We start from the raw sequence: 20,030 nt of genomic DNA on the forward strand, positions 1-20,030 counted from the left end.
CACCTTTTTTAAAAGGCACTGAGTGGTCTGTAGGGTTTTTACTGTAGACTAGGACCTCAGGAGCTAAATAGTTCAATTTTACACATACACTAATTTGCAGCAGTGCACATATTAGTTAAGAGCTTCTGAAGGGACAAACATTTTCCATTCAGTGAAAATAAAGTGAAAAAGTCTGGGTAAATCTTTGACTTCTTTTAAAGCCACAACAGTTATCACTAACATGGAGCATGTAATATAGTTTTGACAGCTGGGTGGTTGTTTTGTTTTGTTTTGTTTTTCTTTTAACCTAGCTTCCAGTTATTCTAAATAAATTTGTCTCTTTAAATGCTCACAGGTACAACTGGGAAAAACCTCTCCCTTCTGCTCAAATCACAGTTTTAGAGGTGTCTACTCATTTACTGCCAACTTCAGTCTCACCTTAAAAAAGTTAATTTTAAATGTTGCTGTTGAAAGAGTAGGAAATAAGGCTAGAGAGTGCAAAAAGTTTGGATCAGGCTGCAATAATTTAATGAGATCAATATGTTGCTAGCAAGCCCATGGAGATAATGTATACAAAAAGTCACAGAACTGACAGAGTAAATCCCATCCCTTTGAGTTACTGTGACACTAACAGCAGTTGCATGAGCTTTGAGGAAAAGGATGGCATCAGGTGCCAGAGGAGCAGTCTGGAAAGTGGAACGGGACATGAGTAATTCATGTGAAGACTTTCATCTCTGACTGAATAACCCAGAAGCATTTGTGAGCCACAGGTCCAACTGAGGGGTGGGTGTACTTCAGGGGTTGATGTGTCACCACCACTTTTTTCCTTAGCTTTTCAGCATTTTCTGCTGGAAGGTAAACTCTGCTATTCTCTGATCATGCTGATACTGCAGTGCTTGCTGCCAAACGCCTGCTGATTCCTATCCCTAACGAGTTTCTGAGACAGAGTAATTTTTCTTGTAGCCACTGAGTCCTTCCCCATCCCAAAGGGTTTAGGCTATCAGTGCGGCAAAGAGCAGCATTTTCTCCAGCTGCCTTAGGATGTGCATCTTCAGGGCTTTATTTACCCACTGAGGATGGCCCTGCCAAGGCTTGTCTCTGCCTGCTGGAGGCAGCTGATACTCAGCCAGCATCTTGGCTAGGTGGAAACCCACCTGCCCTCCCAGCCATCAGCAGTGGGGTTTGCTTCAGGAGAGTTACCAGGCTGCCTCCTCTGCCTGAACTGGGCCATGTGAGAGTGCAAACCATGCAGCTGGGAGGAGCTGAGCCACTGCAGTGCTGCTTTCCACCCACCTGCTGTGTCCCAAAAACGCTCCTTGAGTGGGGATGGCAGAAAAGTTAGGAAATGTGGAGACATGGCACTGAGGAAGCTTTGAGGATGCTCTGGCAGGGCAGCACAGACCCTTGCCAAAGTGACATCCAACCAGCCTCATCAGGGAGTACTCTGCAATGGTGACATGCCCCTGGGGGGATTGTTCACAACACCAAATTAAACTATATGCCTGTAACTTCCACTGCAATTCCTGGAAACTTCCAGCATTGAATTTATGGCAGCAGTGGGGGACATGTCCTTGCTTGGGAGCTGGATCTGGGGAGGTTCCTCCACTGGGTACCTTGCCACTGTTGGAACTGAGCCCCTCAAAGCTAAAACATGTGGCTAGAAGTGCAAAAAACCAGCCTGTATTTTCCATAAAAAAAAAGTAAGTGCGACAAAGAAGCAAATTTCAGCAGCATTAGTCTATTTTAAAAAATGCAATTTGTGATTATTATCTATCAACAGTTACAGTTCATTGAACCTACTGTACAGAACCCAAGACATCTACAAAAGCCATTAGGAAACAGCAATTTCACAGATAAGAGAAATAAAAGAAACTACAAACCTGCTAGAAGATTCCCCTTGTTCTTTTCTTCAGGTCAGGGAGTGGGAGGGAAAAACATACTTGTTATGCAGATAGTAATCACATTACTTAGTTACAGATGATGTTAGATATATGATAAACCTAAATGAATATGTTAATTGGCATACAGCACACAAGCTACATTGCAACCACAAAGACATTCAAGCAAGACTTGTAACTACAATGCTTCTGGAAAAGAAACTTTTCAGTTGTTTTAACACATGCATAACATGCTTAGTACATACCACTGCAATCTGAGCTGGCAAAGCACTTAGGCAAAATGCATTTCTGACACATATATAACAGAAAGCTGCAGGTTCTTATTAGATAAAGCTATTTCTGATAAGTAAAAAGGTTTAATTTTAGGATAGCACAGCAATTTGCTTATTTAAAACAACAAGTAGATGCACTTTTGAGGGACAGTCTTATGTGGGATACAGCTCATTATTTATGTAATTTTATATCCCTTCATATATACCAATGTTTCCTTCAACCTGTATGCCTGTGTGAAAAATAAATATTCCATGTAACTTTTAATCTAAAAGCTCTTTCTAGTTTGGAGCATTTTGGAATTACAGTTATGGTAATGGATTACTTTCGGCTCTGTTCTTGTCAACTCTTTGAAATTCAAAGATCAGCTTTGGATACCCAGCCAAACTTCTTTTTGGCTGAGCTTTCTGGCACACAATTACCTTTTTACTGTCATGTGGATGTTCATCACCCAGCTTTGAGAGAAACCACTAATTCTCTTGCACTGTCTACAATAACAACAGTTAGGATGCTTATCAGAGCTTTCCCAGAAGGCTTTTAGTGCTTTCTTTTTTGATGTTTATTGAGTATCTTTTACTTCCTGATCTGTGCCCCATATTGAATCAGTCAACTTGCTGCCTTCTGCTAAATCTTTTACTGAATTATTGAAAAGTCATGGGCTGCCAGTGCTCTGTGAATTCTCACCCAAACGAGCATATCAAATATTTCCTGTCTGCCAGACTGGGGCATCAGGTCCTTTTAGTCATCTTCACTGGCTGTGTGTATGAGTGAGTATATTTTTTCCCCTAAGGAAATACTGAATATATCAGAAGTTATGACAAAAAGAAGCAGATTTCCCAGTGCATTCACCTGCAAAATACCACAAGGCACTTTTCCTTTGGAAAGGCAGATCAGTCACTATAGCCTTATACAGAGGCACAAGCATAAATATACCCTTAAATCAAGGAACAAGCTCTGCATTAAACCTAACATTTTCCTCAGAGATAATTTGGAACTGGGTGAAACATTAACCATGATACATGAGTGGGTTTTTTTTGTGAAAGTGGGTGTAATGCTCATGCATTTTTTAGATAAATGGCAATGATTTGTAGTTGTCCCACTGTCCTAGGCTCCTAGATGATTTGATTTGTTAGTTGAAATTTTTAATGAGAGGACATAAGAAAACAAAACAAGGTGAAAACAGACAAATACTAGTTCTCTATGAGCTCGAACAGACATCAAGAACAGCACCAACTGCCACATTTGTACCTACTTTGTAGGGCTGCAGGTATGCAAGGCCTTCAAATGAGGCTTCCAGGTAGCAATGGAAACCGATTTCTCATCAGCAGCATAACTACGCCATACACACTACGTGCAGGATATAGGGTAAAAAGAAAAAACAAGGCAAGAGGGAGCAGGGGGTGAAACAAAAAATTGAAAAGCAGATTAGTAACCAATACAAGTCACATCTTTCCCATATCATTCATAGCACTGATACATGCCTGAGGGGAGGAAGAATACTTTCATAATATCGCCAGGTGGCTGTCAGGTTTGTTCGGCTGGCGTCAGTAGAATAAAACTGCCAGGATGCCTGGGATGGGGAAACAACAGAAAAGCACAAAGGAACCAAGAAGATGAAGTGACAGTGCCACCATGCTGACTATGGAACGAGGGGATTTTGCTCAGATTGGGATGTACTCCCTTAGGTTGATTCAGGAAATACCAGTAAGAACCTGTCAAAACTTTCGTGAGTCACAGTAAACTTTATGCGGTAAGGTAAGAGTAATTGGCTCTGTGAAAGCACCAGAAGATATTCAGCACATAAAGGTGCTCAGAAAAGCATTGCAGGGATTTATTTGTGACAAATTCCTATGGGACACCCACACAAACTTGCAGTCTGAGGTAAAGGAAGTGTCATAATACATTTTGCAAATTATAATGAAAACCAGATGAAAAGCATTGAGAAGAGAAAAGTATTCTCTGTGGTTTGAAACACTGCTAAAGTTTAAAAACACAAAATAAATGATTTCAAAGGTGAGTGATCGAAGTATAGCATTGAAAATGCACCCACTGTTTAGATTTATAGCTGCATGTAGATAGTAAGACAGAACCTTGATTCTACAAGCTGGAAAGCTTCCCTGATGTCAGCATAACTATCTCAATTTGTACTAGCTGAGTATCTGCACTTCCTGTGCATTGTCAACCATTAAATGTCATCTAGGTGTTTTGTACTGAATCTAATACCTTGTGTTTTTCTACTGCATATCTCCAAGAAACATCTAGTCCTCATCTACAGATGAACCTGTCACTCATTTTAAAAATAATGCAGGAGCTTTTGAGAATGAAAATGATCAACCAGTGAAGCAATTTACAATGTGAAACTCTTAGGTTTTGGCTTATACTCAGACATACTTGTTATGTTTGTGTCTGCTACATTAAATAGTCCTGTAGGTTCCAGGACTTCCTTTCTGGACTTTTATGTTCAAATAATTCTTACACTGAATATTTTTATATGCTGAAGAAATTGAGAAAAGTATGTCCATATGAAACATTTCAGTTTTCTACAGCTATCTTTAGGCCAGGTAAAGGTTTTAGCAAACAGTCTATCTGTGGCAATGGAAGAGTTAGCACAGACTAATTCTACAGAGTAACTGATTAGAAAATAGTCATTATCCTGATAGCTATTCTAATCCTGATAACTGATTTCCATGGTAGTTCATTATCAATATCTACAACAGACAATTAAAAAAACCCTGGGCACCGTTACAGTGCACAATGATGTGCAGTTCAGACACATCTTGCATTTTTATGAATATGAAGTTTTCTCCAGTCCTTGACTCATTTTTCTCAATGTTTTACTTACTTTCTCTAGTCTTCCTGTCTCATTTTCAAACTGCAGATGCTGAGTTGATATGCAGCATGTTAGTATGAGCATCAGCAGATACAGTGCTAATACCAGCCTTCTCCTTGTTATGTTTATGGTTCTGTGTCTAACAACTGCAGTAAAACTAGGTGGAGTAACATACTGGGGACTTGTGTGAAGCTCTTAAGCTTTCCTTCCCACTCTTTCTCCTCTGTATTTCTCATACTTCACCAAATCCTTTCCAGAGTCACTAATACTGGGGTAAAGGTGCTTGTAATAATCTGAATTCACTGTTTCTAGATCAAGGTTCATATTTGTTGTATTAAGACATCTGGTAGGAATCATTTCACCCTGACAGTCATCCTTGGGTTTATTCCTGTGTGCCTGCCCTTATCTTTCCTATTCTGCCAGGCCTTGTGCCATCAGCAAATATCTCCATCAGTAATTGTATATTAATTTCTGGATCACTGAAAACGCTGAACATGTAAATGAACATGCAAATGGTGATCAGTATGAGATCCCACAACAAATGTCCTCCTTTCACAATGATTTTGCCTATTGAGAGTCACTCTCTGAAATCAGTCAGCTTTCTCAATTTTTGATCTACACCATCAGGTCAATACTGGAGCTGAAATAATGTCAGACAATTTCAGATATTTTGGAATTGCTAGTGCCTACTTTTCTAGCTTTTGAGTTGACTAATAGTGAAACCAATTCTCTGGGCAGGACACTTTTCATCTTCACCAAGTATGCTGCTCACTGGAATACTCTAAACCCTGTAGTAGATGAAAAGTAGCTTAATATAGGCAAAAGCACTGTGCTGTCAGTTGTGTTGTCTAGGGATCAGTTCCTCTTTTCCAAACACTTTGCTAACTGCAGGCATGCATTTGACATCCTTGCCTTGGTTTCTTCAGCATGGGTAGAAAACCTCAAAAACTACACATAGAAATGCTATGTACAGCCAGACTCGATGATCTTACAGGTCTTTTCCAGACTAAACAATTCTGTGATTCTATACACAGTTATGGGAACACATAGCAATCACTGAGCAAAGTTATTTGATGAAGCTAACCAATCTGTTAAACGTTATTTCTGCAAAACTTTCCAAACTGAAATAATAGGACTTGTTCCAATGTGTACTTTAAATTACCTACTATTCTCTTTGTGGGGATTTCATATTTACCTGAATTAAACTTGCAGCTGGATTCCTTCTTTTCTCAAAGTGTTTCTGACGATGCTGTTCCTGCACTTTCAATGCAAATCCTGAGCCAAGGATGCCCTGTGATACAGTATGCCATTTATCAACATTAGGCAGTTTTTTCAACAAATATACATCAATTACAAAGATTTTGTGAAGATATTACATCATATAGTTGCTTCAGGTAGCGCATTTATGACACTGTATGATGGTATAAGGTGTAGTACAGTGCCCCTTTTGTGGTAAAGCAGGAGACTCTTTACTTCAGAGGTAACATCTATGGCACTACCAATGACCACTCATGCCTGGGTTTGTGCTACATTATGTTCCTGCAACTATAAAGGCCATGTATCTATCTATCTATCTATCTATCTATCTATCTATCTATCTATCTATCTATCTAAAGTAGAATCATTCAGATGAACTTAAGTTAGGAATGATAAAATGACCTGCTGGCAGATATGCCAGATATATATGGACCTCAGAGTGGTATCTGCAGTACTTATTATAACATTGCATTTCAGAAAAGTTAGAAAATGCTTTTCTTAACAGATTATGGCCATTTCTTCTCACTCTTCTCTGTTTAAATAATGCCCATTGTTCATTCTACAGGCTATGAAAAAATCTCTCCCCTTTTAGCCTTTGTACCTTTGTGTAAGTAAGATAAATTTGACTTCAGCTGAACAGATCCAAAGACAGAATATTCTTCTCCTTGACTTGCAAGGAGTGTAATATTTCTGCTGGACATGTCTGCATTATAAGGAAGAATATTTCCACTTGATTCTTAGTACACATACCTCTTGTTTTACAGACAGATTAAGCACAAAAGTGTTTATGAGGAAAATTAGTATCTGTACATAGATATGACATGAGGAACAAAAGTTATGGCATCTCTGCTATGTAAGGTTATTAATCTTTTCATTGTAGTGCTGCTAAGACTAACTTTCTTGTTAGTGGTGACTAGGTGACAAAAGGAATTAATTACAGTAGGTGCCAATAAATGTCAAAGATTCACAAACAGGTAATGTATTATAATTATAATTATAATCCATTATAATATGCCAAAGACACTGAAATACTCTATGTACCTATTGTAAGAAATAAAAGCAGTGCACTAGATGATTCAATGCTGTTGGCAAACGCTGAGTTTTAATCTTGGTTTTTCTATATAGTTGGAAACAAATTAAGTATTATAACATACATGTTTTATAGTGAACTATAGATAAGGTATCTGAGTGTTAAAACACGTTGCACTGAAGACAAAACAATAAAATACAAATGTCACTTCTCATTTCATGCTTATTCAATATTAATTTAAAAAAGCAACGAAATTCACTCGCAGAATTGAGAAGTTATTTCTGAAGCTACACTATATTTTAGTCATTAGATTACTCCTATTTCCATTAAAGTCTCTTGAACATTGACAAAAACAACATAAATAAACTGCAATGTTTATTTACAATCATTCACAGAAAATGACAGCTGCATTTTTACTTTAAATGATGCTGACTTTTGGTTGATTTAATGCCTTCTACTACTCTCTGTTGGTAGCCTGAGCATGGTCATACAACACAAGCTATTAGAAATAGCTCACTATTTTTTAAGTATAATGTAAGTCAGAAAAATATAAACCTAAAACTTAGTAGGCAACCTAATTTAGGATTATTTCCCAGTTTTGCTCTTGCCAGAGAAACTCACCGAAACTAAAGCAATGACACCAAACCTTTTGTTTGGATTTTGGGTAGAAACTCACTAGTGTTGTCACAGAATGAAAAACCTTGAACAGTTGTTGTTCATGCAAGCAGCTCCCTTCAGCTTTTTCTATCATTACAGTGGCAGGAGTTTCTATTATCTCTTTACAAATTTGATAGGCATACTCACAGCAGGTAGTGCAAAGAAAGAAATGCCAAGCAGAGCAAATCCTGCGGAAAGCAACCTTCCAAGCCAAGTGAGAGGAGTTTTGTCTCCGTAGCCAATGGTTGTCAATGTGATCTAAAAAGAAATGAATGAACATTGTGGTTTACCAGAAGACACTGACAGATTAGTTGCAGATTATTTACATTGCATGAAGCAGCATTTCCACTAAAGAATCCAAGACATTTGAAATACAGAGTTGTTTCTAAGGAAAACCAAACATAAATAAGTTAACATTAAGATGTTTTTTTATGAAAGCTTCATACTGTTTATGACTGAATAAAACGGAAATAAATAATAAATCTGAGAAAAGTATATGAAAGCTTCATACTATTTATGACTGAATAAAACTGAAATAAATAATAAATCTGAGAAAAGTACCTAAATAAGCAATAAATAAATTTAAAAATAGTAAACCGGAAAGTCTTCATCTCAAATTGGAGGGAAATGATGGGAAATGATGTAAATTGGGCAGAAAAAAGTGTTATTTTTCCATGGACGTAAAGGTGTTTCAATTATTTTCTCCAGGGAAATATAACTGTAAGTATTTACACAACTACACAAATATAAATTACACAAAGATTATACTGGAAAAATATAGCAGGGAGGAAGCTGATGGTTGCAGATGATATAAAGTCAAAGGAACTGCAAGAAACAGCTGCACTTTCTACAAGCCCATCAGTACAATTTGAAGTGAATTAGCTTCTGAAACATAAAAAAAACCACTAATCAAAAGCTAGAAGGCACTCTAAGGTTCACACTTCTTTCTCTTCCTTCTGACAGGTTCAGATATACCTATATCACTCCTGACATGAAGTTCCAAAGGTTACTACATAGCAACAGATGCAGAGGTACCTTGGGCTGTTGCACCATGTTAGCTCAGACCTACCAGGGAAGAGGTTAGAGAAGAAGGGGAGAGCACTTCTAATCCTTTTGTGTGGCAAGTATAACTAGAGGCTCAGAATGTTTCCAAAGCTGTGCTGTGGGGGCCAGCACCCCTGCCAAGCAGCACCAGTGCAGTCAATGGCAGATTTTGGTACAGGTGGGAGAACTCTCTGCGTGTGACTCATTGACCGCAGGTCACTATCAATGCGGCACATATGTCAATACCACTGAGATAATGGTGTGTGGTTGTGGTTCACTGAGCATATCTCCAAGGCAAAAGATTAGGGCTTCATGTCTGTATGTGGCTGAACATCTTCCCTGACCCAAGGAATTGTCCTCCAGGCTTCTCTTGGCCTGGGAAGCACATCAGTCCCAAACCTGGGGACTGGACTGGCAGGAGAAAGTTGCATCTCTGCACATCCATCTTGTGGAGTTTGGACCCAGGTGGGTGCCTGGTGTGGGCAGCTGGAGAAGGTGTGGGCAGAGCAGAGGATTTCTGTAGGCCAGGTGGGAGGTTGTAGGGCGCATGCTCTGGCAATGGCACACGATGTTAAAGGACAAAGATAGACAACAGTAGGCTGAATGCCAAGGACTCTGGGGCCTGTTATTAGGGAGAGCATGTGCATGGAGAATTATTTTACATCATGTACCAAATGTGGGCAAGTTCAGGCTTAGCAAATATTCTGGCAGGAACAAATTCTTCAGGAAATTGCCTTCTAGAGACATTATTTTGCTTCCAGCTTCCTCAAAGTTCATTCCTAGGCAAGACGGACAAAGCAATTCTATTTAATGTCGGGGTCACCACAGGACAAAAGAAGGAAAGTCTTTTGGAAGTAATTAGATTTCAACTATTTAGGACTCTGTCGATAGTAAACAGTGCTTTTAATTGCTCCCATTGTTAGGAACAAGCTGCGGGTGTAATTTACCCAGAGAAAGGCACAGTGACTAAGGGAGAGAGAGAGCTGAATTCAGGCTGCAGCTGAAATTTCAAGTGGTTATCAAGTCTCAAGTTTTGTAATGCTAGCCTGGTCAAAGACACACCACCCTGGGTGCCGATCAGGTCTCACTCTCCTTCCTTGCTCCTCTTCACTTCCTTGCCCCGTCCCCTCTTCTTAGCTTTTGCTGGGCTCTTTGGTGAGCCAAAGCCACCCAGGAAGGGGAGAGAATGATCCACATTTCTGCGTGGTTTGTTTCTGCTGCTTTGCTGAGTTGTGTCAGCTCATGGAAGTGCCTAACAAGCTCCAGAGCTTGCATAAGGCAGTGCATGACTGAGACGGAGCAACAAGGAGGATGGGAGATGGGAATGAAGCTCCCTCTTTTCTGGCAGAGGTGGGCTGATGCCGCCATGCTCTTGGCCTGGCAGAGAGGATTGGTTTGGTTTTCCTTTGTTTGCTGAAGAAGATAATCCCAGCTCATCACATCAGAGGGCAACTGCTATGAGGCTATTAAGACCCCAAGAGGAGCAAAGCACTTGACTAAATGAATCCCTGAATAAAAGTTCCACAAAATTTGTTTCCAGGCCAGTCCCTGCAAAGCAGTTTGGAGCTCTGGAATGTGCCCACGTTATTGGCTTCTGTCCATCTCCCTATCTCTGCCAGACACTGGAAAGTACAGAGATATCTCCTGCCTGGGCTGATGAGAAGGAAACAGAACCAGGTGTCATCTGCATATTAAGGATATTGCCACCAAACTGTCTTCCAAAGAAGCCGAAGATAAACTTGAACCTTTGGGACCTGACATCTGGAAGTGATCCAAAACCAGGAGCAGTCACACAGACTGTATCTCTGGAATTTCTCCAAAGAAAATAACAAGGCCATATTAAAGCCTTTCTCCCCATTCTTCTAAGTACTTAGGTCTTAATGGTATCAGTCTATGATTAAGAATATCAGTGGCTTCTTGCTCACTTTGATCTGTTTTATCTCAGGACAGTCTTTACACAGGTGTATAAGTGTCAGCACCATGCTGTACTGCCTTACTCAACACTGAACAAAGGGGCTTGATCTTCATTTTACCCTCCTCTCATCACCCAACTAAGAAAATATTTTTCCGGACAACTTTACAGTCAAGTTCAACAATAATTCTCTGCATCATTGTTAGTGCTGCAAGTGAATGACTAAACCACTGCACAGACCCTGCCTGCCATAATCCTGATATTAAATTAAATTTCCATGGTGTGGAAAACTACTGGATGTGAAACCATGACAACATGAGAAATTTCCAGACATCACTGATAATAATGTGAGAAGCAGACAGAAGTTACAGCTAGCACTGTGAGGGAAGGTTGGGTCCCACAGGTGGGTAACAGACAAGAGACCAAAGTTCAGAGGTGACTGGAGGAAATTATTTGGGACTTCTCAGGGAACACAATCTTGCAAGGACAATGACATTCAGGTGACTGCATCAGAGGTACCATACACAACCAAGAGTGACTAGGTAGAAAAACAGTATCTGTAGCAAACCTGTGAAAATAGTTAGAGACAGGTTGTTTATTTGAGAAGAGACTTGGGCAAGGAAGAAAAAAACCCAAAAAACCCAAAACCAAAACAGTAGAAGAAATAACAAGGTGTGTAAATCATGTCTTTCTGGGGATACCTGCTGAGCAGCTCTGCATCTCATCAGCACAGTCTAAACCAGGAAAATAACCCAAACCTTTTAGAATTTATTTGTATAGGATTAATATCACTCAATGTCAGAATCAAAAAGCATAGGTGTTTAGCGTGATTTGGTTACCACAACATGCACAATGGAAAGAGAGATTTCTCCAGCAAGTAACTCATCCTATCCTGAAATGTAGGGCTTGGGCTTGCCTGAAAACCAACATCTAGTGCCACCTGAGATGCCCTAGGGCATCTGACCAAGGACCACCTGCAGGAGAGGCAGCAGACCCTCCAACAGCTCTTTGGTGGTACTGATTGCCTATGTTCAAACAGCTGAATCACACTCCTTCATGGCTAAATGAGCTAGCTGAGTCCTGTCTTTTGTACCAGATGCAAACCATTCCGTTTTGGTTACTTCTATAAATGAGGTGCCTGGACAGATCAGCCAAGGGAGGAATTGTCAACTGGCTAGGCTCAAAACTCACAACGATGATCGAACTTCTGTTCTCTCGAATTGCTGGAGCTAATGAATATGCTAATATATGTGAGGTAATATAATAATGAATGTGATTATATAACTTAGATGACTTCAATTAGGTGAGATAGAACCCAGGAGGCCTTCCTCTACCCTAATATTTCTTTCTGATGTCATTTTATGTTCTGCTAGCAGTACTTACCTTCTGAATCTTTACCTGACATCAGTTAACTGAAAACAATGTAGTTTGCTCATGCTGTCATTACATTAAATGGGAAAAATGCCATCAATATTAACTCCTTTGAGCTAGTCGTTGTGACAATATTATTCACTGTAATATGTTTTGTTCACCAACAGGTCACTGTGGAGTGCCAGAGCCATTCTGTATCCAACTGTAACTACTGGATACTACTAGAAAATAACGACTTATTAAAAGAAATTTTGACAAATGTGTAATAGAGACAGGAATCTTAATTGCATTACATTTGCAGCTAAAACTTATTAATGTATAAACTAAATGTCACTACAAGCACACACAGTTCTAGTCAACATGAGCATTCCTCAGAAAACCATGCGTGGTTTGGTTTTGAAATACTAAAGTTTTTTTAATTGACCTTTTGTTCCCATATAGTTTGGTTATTTTCTTCTGTTAAATCAATTTGCCTTCTCTACCAACGCAAAATTTGAACTTGAGCTCTTCATATAGCACTCACTGTTGTGTGCTGCTGTGTTAGGCAGCACTACAGGGACCTCAACCACAAGGATATTCACACTGGTAATATTAGCATGATGTTGAAATTGTGGGTTGCACAGTGCAGCATGTAATAGCAAATACAGTGGAGTATTCATATGTAAATTCGGATGCCACATCCTGCCTTTCATTTCAGGGTTACAAATATGGGTTTCAGAAATGGGGTCAGTGAAATGACCATAGCAGGGTATGACCCTCAAATAATCTGAATTAATAAGTGTGTTAATTGCAGCATGCTGGGGTTGATCCTGTAAGGAGGGGTGTAAATTCCTCTAAAAGCTTGAAATTTAAGGTGTCTATTTGTGCCTGACTTCAAGGCTGTCTTTTCCTTCTTGCACCTCTGCCATAACAGAACTGAGGCCAGGATTTGGTAGATAATCTGTGGTTTAAGAACAGCTTTTGCAAATAAACAAACCAAATCAGACTAAGTATTAATTTTCCCTAGAATGGCACACAATCTGACCTTTTCAAAAATCTGCATGTGGGTTACTCTGGCAGTAAAAACAACCATGACTAAGAAGCACATTATGCATTTCCCACATACTGTTTTACATATTATACAAAAAATACTATTATTAAAATGGCAAAGATAACAGGTAAGGGGGAACACTGATTTTCAGTAACTTTGTGCACTTGCTTAAGTGCATTAAAATGTAAATGTATTCATGTCATACACCGGGGAAAGAAGAAAATACATAGAAATATACAATATATATTGTTTTCAGGTTTTCTTTTTAATTACAATTTGTTGTTTTGACTTCTGATGTCAAGACAAGAGTCCTGTTTTCTCAGTTGCACTAGTTATATGACCTATGACTCAATACATTTTCTCTTCATAGTGTCCAAAATATTCTAAGCACCACTTTATACAATGATTATTTCCTAGTAGGGCTTTTCCTTAAAAAAATAACAGTCAGCAGGTAGTGGAGAAGAAAACTCTAAAATAAAGATCTTGTTCCTGCTGCTGGAGCTGCTTAGGGAGAAGGATCTGGATCTAACACAAACCTCAGTCAGATGTCAGAGTGGTGTGGAGACCTGAGTTTGCTGGACTTTCTTGTTCCTCGTGGATGTTTCCCCCCATCATTGCCTGCTGACTGGTGAGTACAATCCTCTGCCCAACCAAACTCCCTGACTATGCAGTGCTAAGTCACACAACTTTGCAGAGAGGTAGAGGATGATTCCTAGAGAATTGAGTGTCTGAAAACATCCATTCCCAAATCTGTGCACTGCCAAGGGAGGGTCTCTCACAGGATCACATCCCCATGCCACCCCTAAAGGGGCAATGGTGTTTTCAGACTGCCAAGCCAGGGTACCCATCAGCAAGGACATCCCAAGCCAGATGCTTCACAACTGTGCCTATACAGGCAGGTTAGAAAGATTTAAGCAAAACCTACACCTCAGCTTTTGAAGAAAAGTCAAACAAAATAAACTGCAGTGATGCAACTGAGGGCAAAACTTTCTCTCATGACTTTAGCCAATAAGACTTTTACATGTGTTTGGACTACAGGATAAAATGTGCATTTTGTCAGAGATCTGCCTTGGTGCTCCAAAGCAAAAAGCTTCAGAAAAAAAGTACTTTTATATACTTGTAAAGGCACCAGTATGACTTACTAGGCCTGGCTTTTCCAAGCTCCCAATTTAGTGCACTGATAACACAGAAATATAGGGAAGACATGGAATAAATGATTAACCCTTAGATGAACAAATTTCAAATACACAAACTAGCCCTACTAATAGTAAATGACCTTGACCTTAGCTCAAAATGTAGACAAAACTTATTAGAAATACTTCCCAATGATTTAAAGCATTTTGGAAAGGGCCTTTGCACTGTCCATGTACTGAGTCTGCAGGTACTTCTAAGCTGAGATGAAATCCTGTCAGCAGAAGGTCTGAGGTGAGAAAGCTTCATTTCTGCAGCATTCTGGTGACGAAAAAGTGGCCAAGGCTGGTTCAGGTCTTGCACTTATCCAGAAAAACTAATGAGTGCTCTAGGTTATGTCAGCATTAATGATCTCACAGGTATCATTTCACTACCCAGAGACTGTCAGAGCTCACTGTGTTTGTTCTACTGCATCAGAAAGAAAGGAAAAGCAGTTTTATACTGCCTGGCAATAACTCTGCCATAAGCTTTGTTGGGCCAGGTTTCTTAAGTGGCCTAAGTAACTCTCATATAGGGCAGGAGTCTAGATCACTAGGACATTTTAAAGCAAAAAAACCTTACATATTATGCCATTTAAAAAAATCCAAACTTTGGACCTAGCCTTTTGTTGTTCATTTAAAGCCTAATTTATTTAATCATGTCAGCATTCATATAATCCTTCCTCTTTCAGAAAAGCAGACAGGCATGTACTTAGATCCCACAGATTTCAACAAAGTAAAGACAAATGATTGTATAGGTAACCACAATCTCAAGTAAATCAGGGCTTTATACTGATTCAAAGCTTGGCTAGGACATTCTGGTAAAACAAGAACTTACAATATTTGTTAAGTCATATTTAAACTAACAGAGGCCTATTTATGCTAGTAAAGGTTTAGATATAGCTCAGTGACTCAACCTCTAATTCAATACCTGTAAAACACTGCTGAACCACAATGGATTATTCTTGCTTTTTTGTGCTCAAGGCACAGAGGAAGGAGAAGCAACATCATTCTAAGGGCACTGATGATATTCTTCCTTTCATCACAAAGCTGATGATTTTTTTCCCCTCTTTCTTTCCTGACACTTGCTCCTCTTTCTGCACTGCAGCTTACGGCCCCCCTGGTTTGGATCAAAGCATCTCTGGGATAAAAAGTACAACACTTTCTGCTTTTTTGTGCTCAAGGCACAGAGGAAGGAGAAGCAACATCATTCTAAGGGCACTGATGATATTCTTCCTTTCATCACAAAGCTGATGATTTTTTTCCCCTCTTTCTTTCCTGACACTTGCTCCTCTTTCTGCACTGCAGCTTACGGCCCCCCTGGTTTGGATCAAAGCATCTCTGGGATAAAAAGTACAACACTTTCTTCCTTTGAGGTATAGTAGTCTGGTTTGCAGCACAAACACATAAATAGCTGTTCTCTAGGATGGGCTGATCTGTGGATGTGCAAATGAATAGCTGGAGAAGGGAGACTCTCAGACCAGTCTTTCTGGCAGTGAAAACAATTCACTGAATGGCACACTAAGTTAAAATCCTCAATAGGTGAAATTCAAAGCACATTAACATACTGCTTAAAGACTCTATGTTATTTTTCTGTACTTACTGTGCCCCACCAGAGAGCATCTGCATATGTGGAGAATTGGTTATTTGCATCTTTTTCCACCAGATAAACCAGGAAGGATGAAAAGATGAGTACTAAAAATCCTATGTACCAGGCTGTGATTAATTCCTAGAGAAAAGAAAACAGAGATCATTATCCATCTTAAAGACTGAACAGAATGCATTTCAAGGAAGACATAATGAAAACATGTATATATATTTTTCAGGGGGCATTTTTGCAGTGAAAATCTAGTGCTTCCCTACAGATGCAAATTATTTCTGAAAGTGAACCAGGTCTACTCCTATGGTTTGATCTTCAGCAACTTCACCAATATATAACCAATTACAACTGGCTATCAAGGACAACATTTTCAAGATATCCTAAAAACTGTCAGCATTAAACATGGCCTGATGCATCTGTGCTAATTCACATTACAATTGATGTTACTACTGAAAATTTTGGATACTCTGCTCAAAACTGATAAATGTTTGTTTTCTTGGCCTCTGGCTGAATCACATCAAGTGAAGATATCAACCAGACAATATTAGCATCTAAGATTACTTACCTTGCTATGTGCATAAACTACTGAACCTAATAATTTCCAAGTGCCTCCTCTTCGGTCCATGCGCACCATACGAAGGATCTGTAGGAAACGAAGACTTCTCAGTGCTGATGTTGCAAAAATGTTACCCTGAGTTTTTGCAGAAACAACTGCTATTGAAGCGATGAGAACAATGATGTCTGAAAGAAATACATTACAGAAAACATTAATGTCTAAGTGTCAATAAATAGCACATACATGTACATGAGCTGAATGAGGGGGACAAAAGAGACTCCTGTGATGCGTGGGAATCCAAAGCACTGAGATTCCTGTTTGAAGTAGAGATGTGAGGTCAGGGCTGGTGTCAAAAACTATCTTGTGTGTCTCCAGGGTGAAAACTGAGGGTAGCAATTTTCAAAACATATGTGTCAGAGGAGCAGTGTTGAAGGAAACTCATGTAGGAGCTTTAAAACCTGATGTAGGAAACTGTATAAATCAATAAATGGATTAGAACTTTTCCCCTTTATATACCTTCCCATAACAAGTTTCCTATGAAAAGGCAAAAAAGGAAACTAAGGTAAGAAAACTAAGGTAAGAAAAAAGTAGAGCATCTCCAGAGGTGAATCCAGTGGAATCAGACTAACAAACACAGTACTAATTTCCTATGAGAGCAGATACTGTGTGGTTGAGGCATGTAGTTTCTGGTCACAGCTCCCCTGATGCACCATTTCCTGAAGGGAGGAAATACAGCCCTGGGTACTCAGAGGCATTCTTTCAGCTGACAGCCTGGAAAGTTTGTTGAAGCCCAGCAAGTGTTAGGATTTATTTCTTCAGGTCACAGTTTCAAACTGTGAGAGCAACTTCAGTGTGCATGAACTAATCAGACAGCTGCCCTTAGAGCCAGAACAGCATTTAAGGGGAGATGAGGAGAAGCAGCAAAGTGATGTCACATGGATACTGTGAGAAGGCATAATGTTCTTTTACAGTGATTGGGGTAGACACATCAGTATGCACAGTGGAAAAGCACAGAACAGGCTCTGTTTAACTTCCTCATCTCGTGATTAATAATCCTGACTATCTTTAAAAGCTTAAAGAACCTTTGTAAGAAATACCTGGATTTAAATTCAGGACTTTGTAGTGTTTACATGTTTCTATGCAAGGATAATCTACACCCATGTTTGCCAGCGAAGAACTGAAAGCAAGTTCTTGTTGATACAAGTTTTGCTTCTTTTGTGTAGGTTATAAAGACTCATCTTGTCCCAAGCACAGCTACAAGTCAAGAATAACCCAGTAAGTGAAACCTCCCACCTCCCCAGGCAGTGAGAGATACTGACTGTACCTACAGGCAGGAGACTGTTTCCTTAGCTTGCCCCAGTACAGCAGGAAATAGCCTTTGTTTGTTCTGCTGAGCCACCAAAGGAAGTTGAGGTCCAAATACCCTTCCTTATCCAAACACCTTCCACAGGTTTTGCTGAACTCACCTATACATGACTTTGTTCTCTTATTACAATGCCAAAGGTGGATACAACCTGTATCTGTGGTTTAAGGATTGTCCTGTTAAATTGTGGAAGTCTTTATCACAAGGGGCTAGAAAGGTACATAGATTTAAAGCCAGTAGGGTGTTCTCATGGGAGAAGATTTAATCCTGGGTAATTAATACCAAAAACCCATTTCTGGCTCAGGATGTCTGTGAGTAGCAGGTTTGTGGAGGCTGGGAGACTCTTGTGGAGAAATAACACTGTATGTTTGCTCTGCTTGTGTGATCTTCCCTGACTCTTTACTGTTGGCTCGTGTCACTGTTGGACATACTGTGTTGGGCTAGACTGACCTTCTGCCCATCTTATGCTCTGACATTTTAAAATGCCTTTGCCTACTACATAGGTGAATCATAGGTGGCTACTATATAACTGGCTACTTAAAGTGCTGGATTTGCTTCTAGATGTAAATCCAACAAGTTCAGAGATCAAGAAAAGCCAGAAATGGGTAGAGTATCCTGGGGTGTCTCTGCACAGTACAAGTCTCAAGAGCACAACAACCAGATGCAGAAGGTCTGGGTGAGAATTCAGAAAGAGGAAAACTGACCAGGAAAAGTTAAAGACATCACATATCCTAGTGGAGATCAGAAAAATAGATGGGATGGATCAAGCTCCATGTGAAGACATTTAAATTTAGATGTCTACATGTGAAGCAGGTGACTAAACTCCCCATGCAGCACAAGGTAATCACATCAACTGAGAGAGGTGCAGCTTATCCTCAGGAATGCTCCTGCTGGCTGCTCAGCTGCCTTCACTCTGGGCTCAGTACCAAAAAGGCTCAATTCAGCTGCCCAAATTTATTTGTCCAGTTCCATTTGAGATGCCTTAAGGTATCTGAGACATCCCCTAGGTCCAGCAGCTTAGACTCAAATCTGGCAAAGCTGTGCCCTTCAGGAGAAGTTGCTGGAGAACAGGGAATATCATATAACAGGGGACACCTCTATGTACTCTGCTGAACTAAGCCCTAGATCTCGGTTGACTCTACTTGAAGTAGAGACACATAACACACATGTACCCACCTACGAGCAAGCTTCTATATTTAGGTGTGTTTATCTGGATCAAAGGCTCACATAGAGTGTGCTGGAATGCCTTGAGCAATACAGACTGTGCTGAAGAAACTGTGTCCCTACTGACTAACATGATGGCAGGGTGATCTTGACTTGTCCCACGTGGCTCTGAGTGGAGCAGCAATGTAACAGCCACTTTATTTAGAGGTGAGTGACTAGCAGCAAATCACAGATGGTTAAAAAATCAGTGTGCACTCCTGCAAATCACTGTTAGAACTTAAAAAAGGATAAGGTCACCCAAATATTATGCATTTGGTCCAAAAATTATTAAAACGTTTGCTGGGGGTTTTGGTTACCCTCAACCACTCCCAATAGGACTTTTTTTCTACACAAGTCAGTCATTTGCTCCTGCCCTTATTCCTACTCATTCCAGGAGCTCTGACAGTTTTCTTTATAGCACAGAGCTTTATGGAGGTTCCCCACCACTAAAAATTGAAATTAATTCAGTCTTGCCAGCAGCACACAGCATCTGCCCTGCACTGCTGGGAGCCCTCTGTCCCACCAAGGGTCTCTGGTCCCCTCTGATAGCAAGAGACAAAAAAATCAACTGCAGCATAGCTCTCTGTTCCCTTTTTTAAAACACTGGTTCAAGAGACTTATCTAGTTGTGTATACCCTTCTAGCTGGAGGGTAGGGATGGGGCTCTCCCCAAAAGGAGAAAAGGCTGAGGAAACAGGGGAGTGGAAAATATACTGGCACATGTTTATAAAACAGTTCAAGGGAAGAGACCCTCCCCAAGCTGCTGGTGGGTTTTTTCCACACCTTGTTCTCATCTTTTCTACCTCTTCACACCCTCAACCCCCACTAACACCCCATCCCTAACTCCTTAGGCTGGGAATAG

At 40.0% G+C, this 20,030-nt stretch overlaps 1 protein-coding gene across 1 annotated transcript in view; it reads right to left on the minus strand.

Moving 5' to 3' along the window:
- The window catches only part of KCNQ5 (potassium voltage-gated channel, KQT-like subfamily, member 5), an 82,509-nt gene that overhangs the window by 29,739 nt on the left and 32,740 nt on the right, over nucleotides 1-20,030 (minus strand). The window contains exons 3-8 of the mRNA XM_009084706.1: nucleotides 16,613-16,788; nucleotides 16,051-16,176; nucleotides 8,069-8,179; nucleotides 6,173-6,268; nucleotides 3,400-3,494; nucleotides 1,860-1,886 (exon numbers count right to left, since the gene is read on the minus strand). Coding sequence (XP_009082954.1) covers nucleotides 1,860-1,886; nucleotides 3,400-3,494; nucleotides 6,173-6,268; nucleotides 8,069-8,179; nucleotides 16,051-16,176; nucleotides 16,613-16,788 — 631 coding nt within the window. The remainder of the gene's footprint in view (nucleotides 1-1,859; nucleotides 1,887-3,399; nucleotides 3,495-6,172; nucleotides 6,269-8,068; nucleotides 8,180-16,050; nucleotides 16,177-16,612; nucleotides 16,789-20,030) is intronic.

Source organism: Acanthisitta chloris, unplaced genomic scaffold, assembly GCF_000695815.1.
Source record: "Acanthisitta chloris isolate BGI_N310 unplaced genomic scaffold, ASM69581v1 scaffold641, whole genome shotgun sequence".
Lineage (NCBI taxonomy): Eukaryota > Metazoa > Chordata > Aves > Passeriformes > Acanthisittidae > Acanthisitta > Acanthisitta chloris.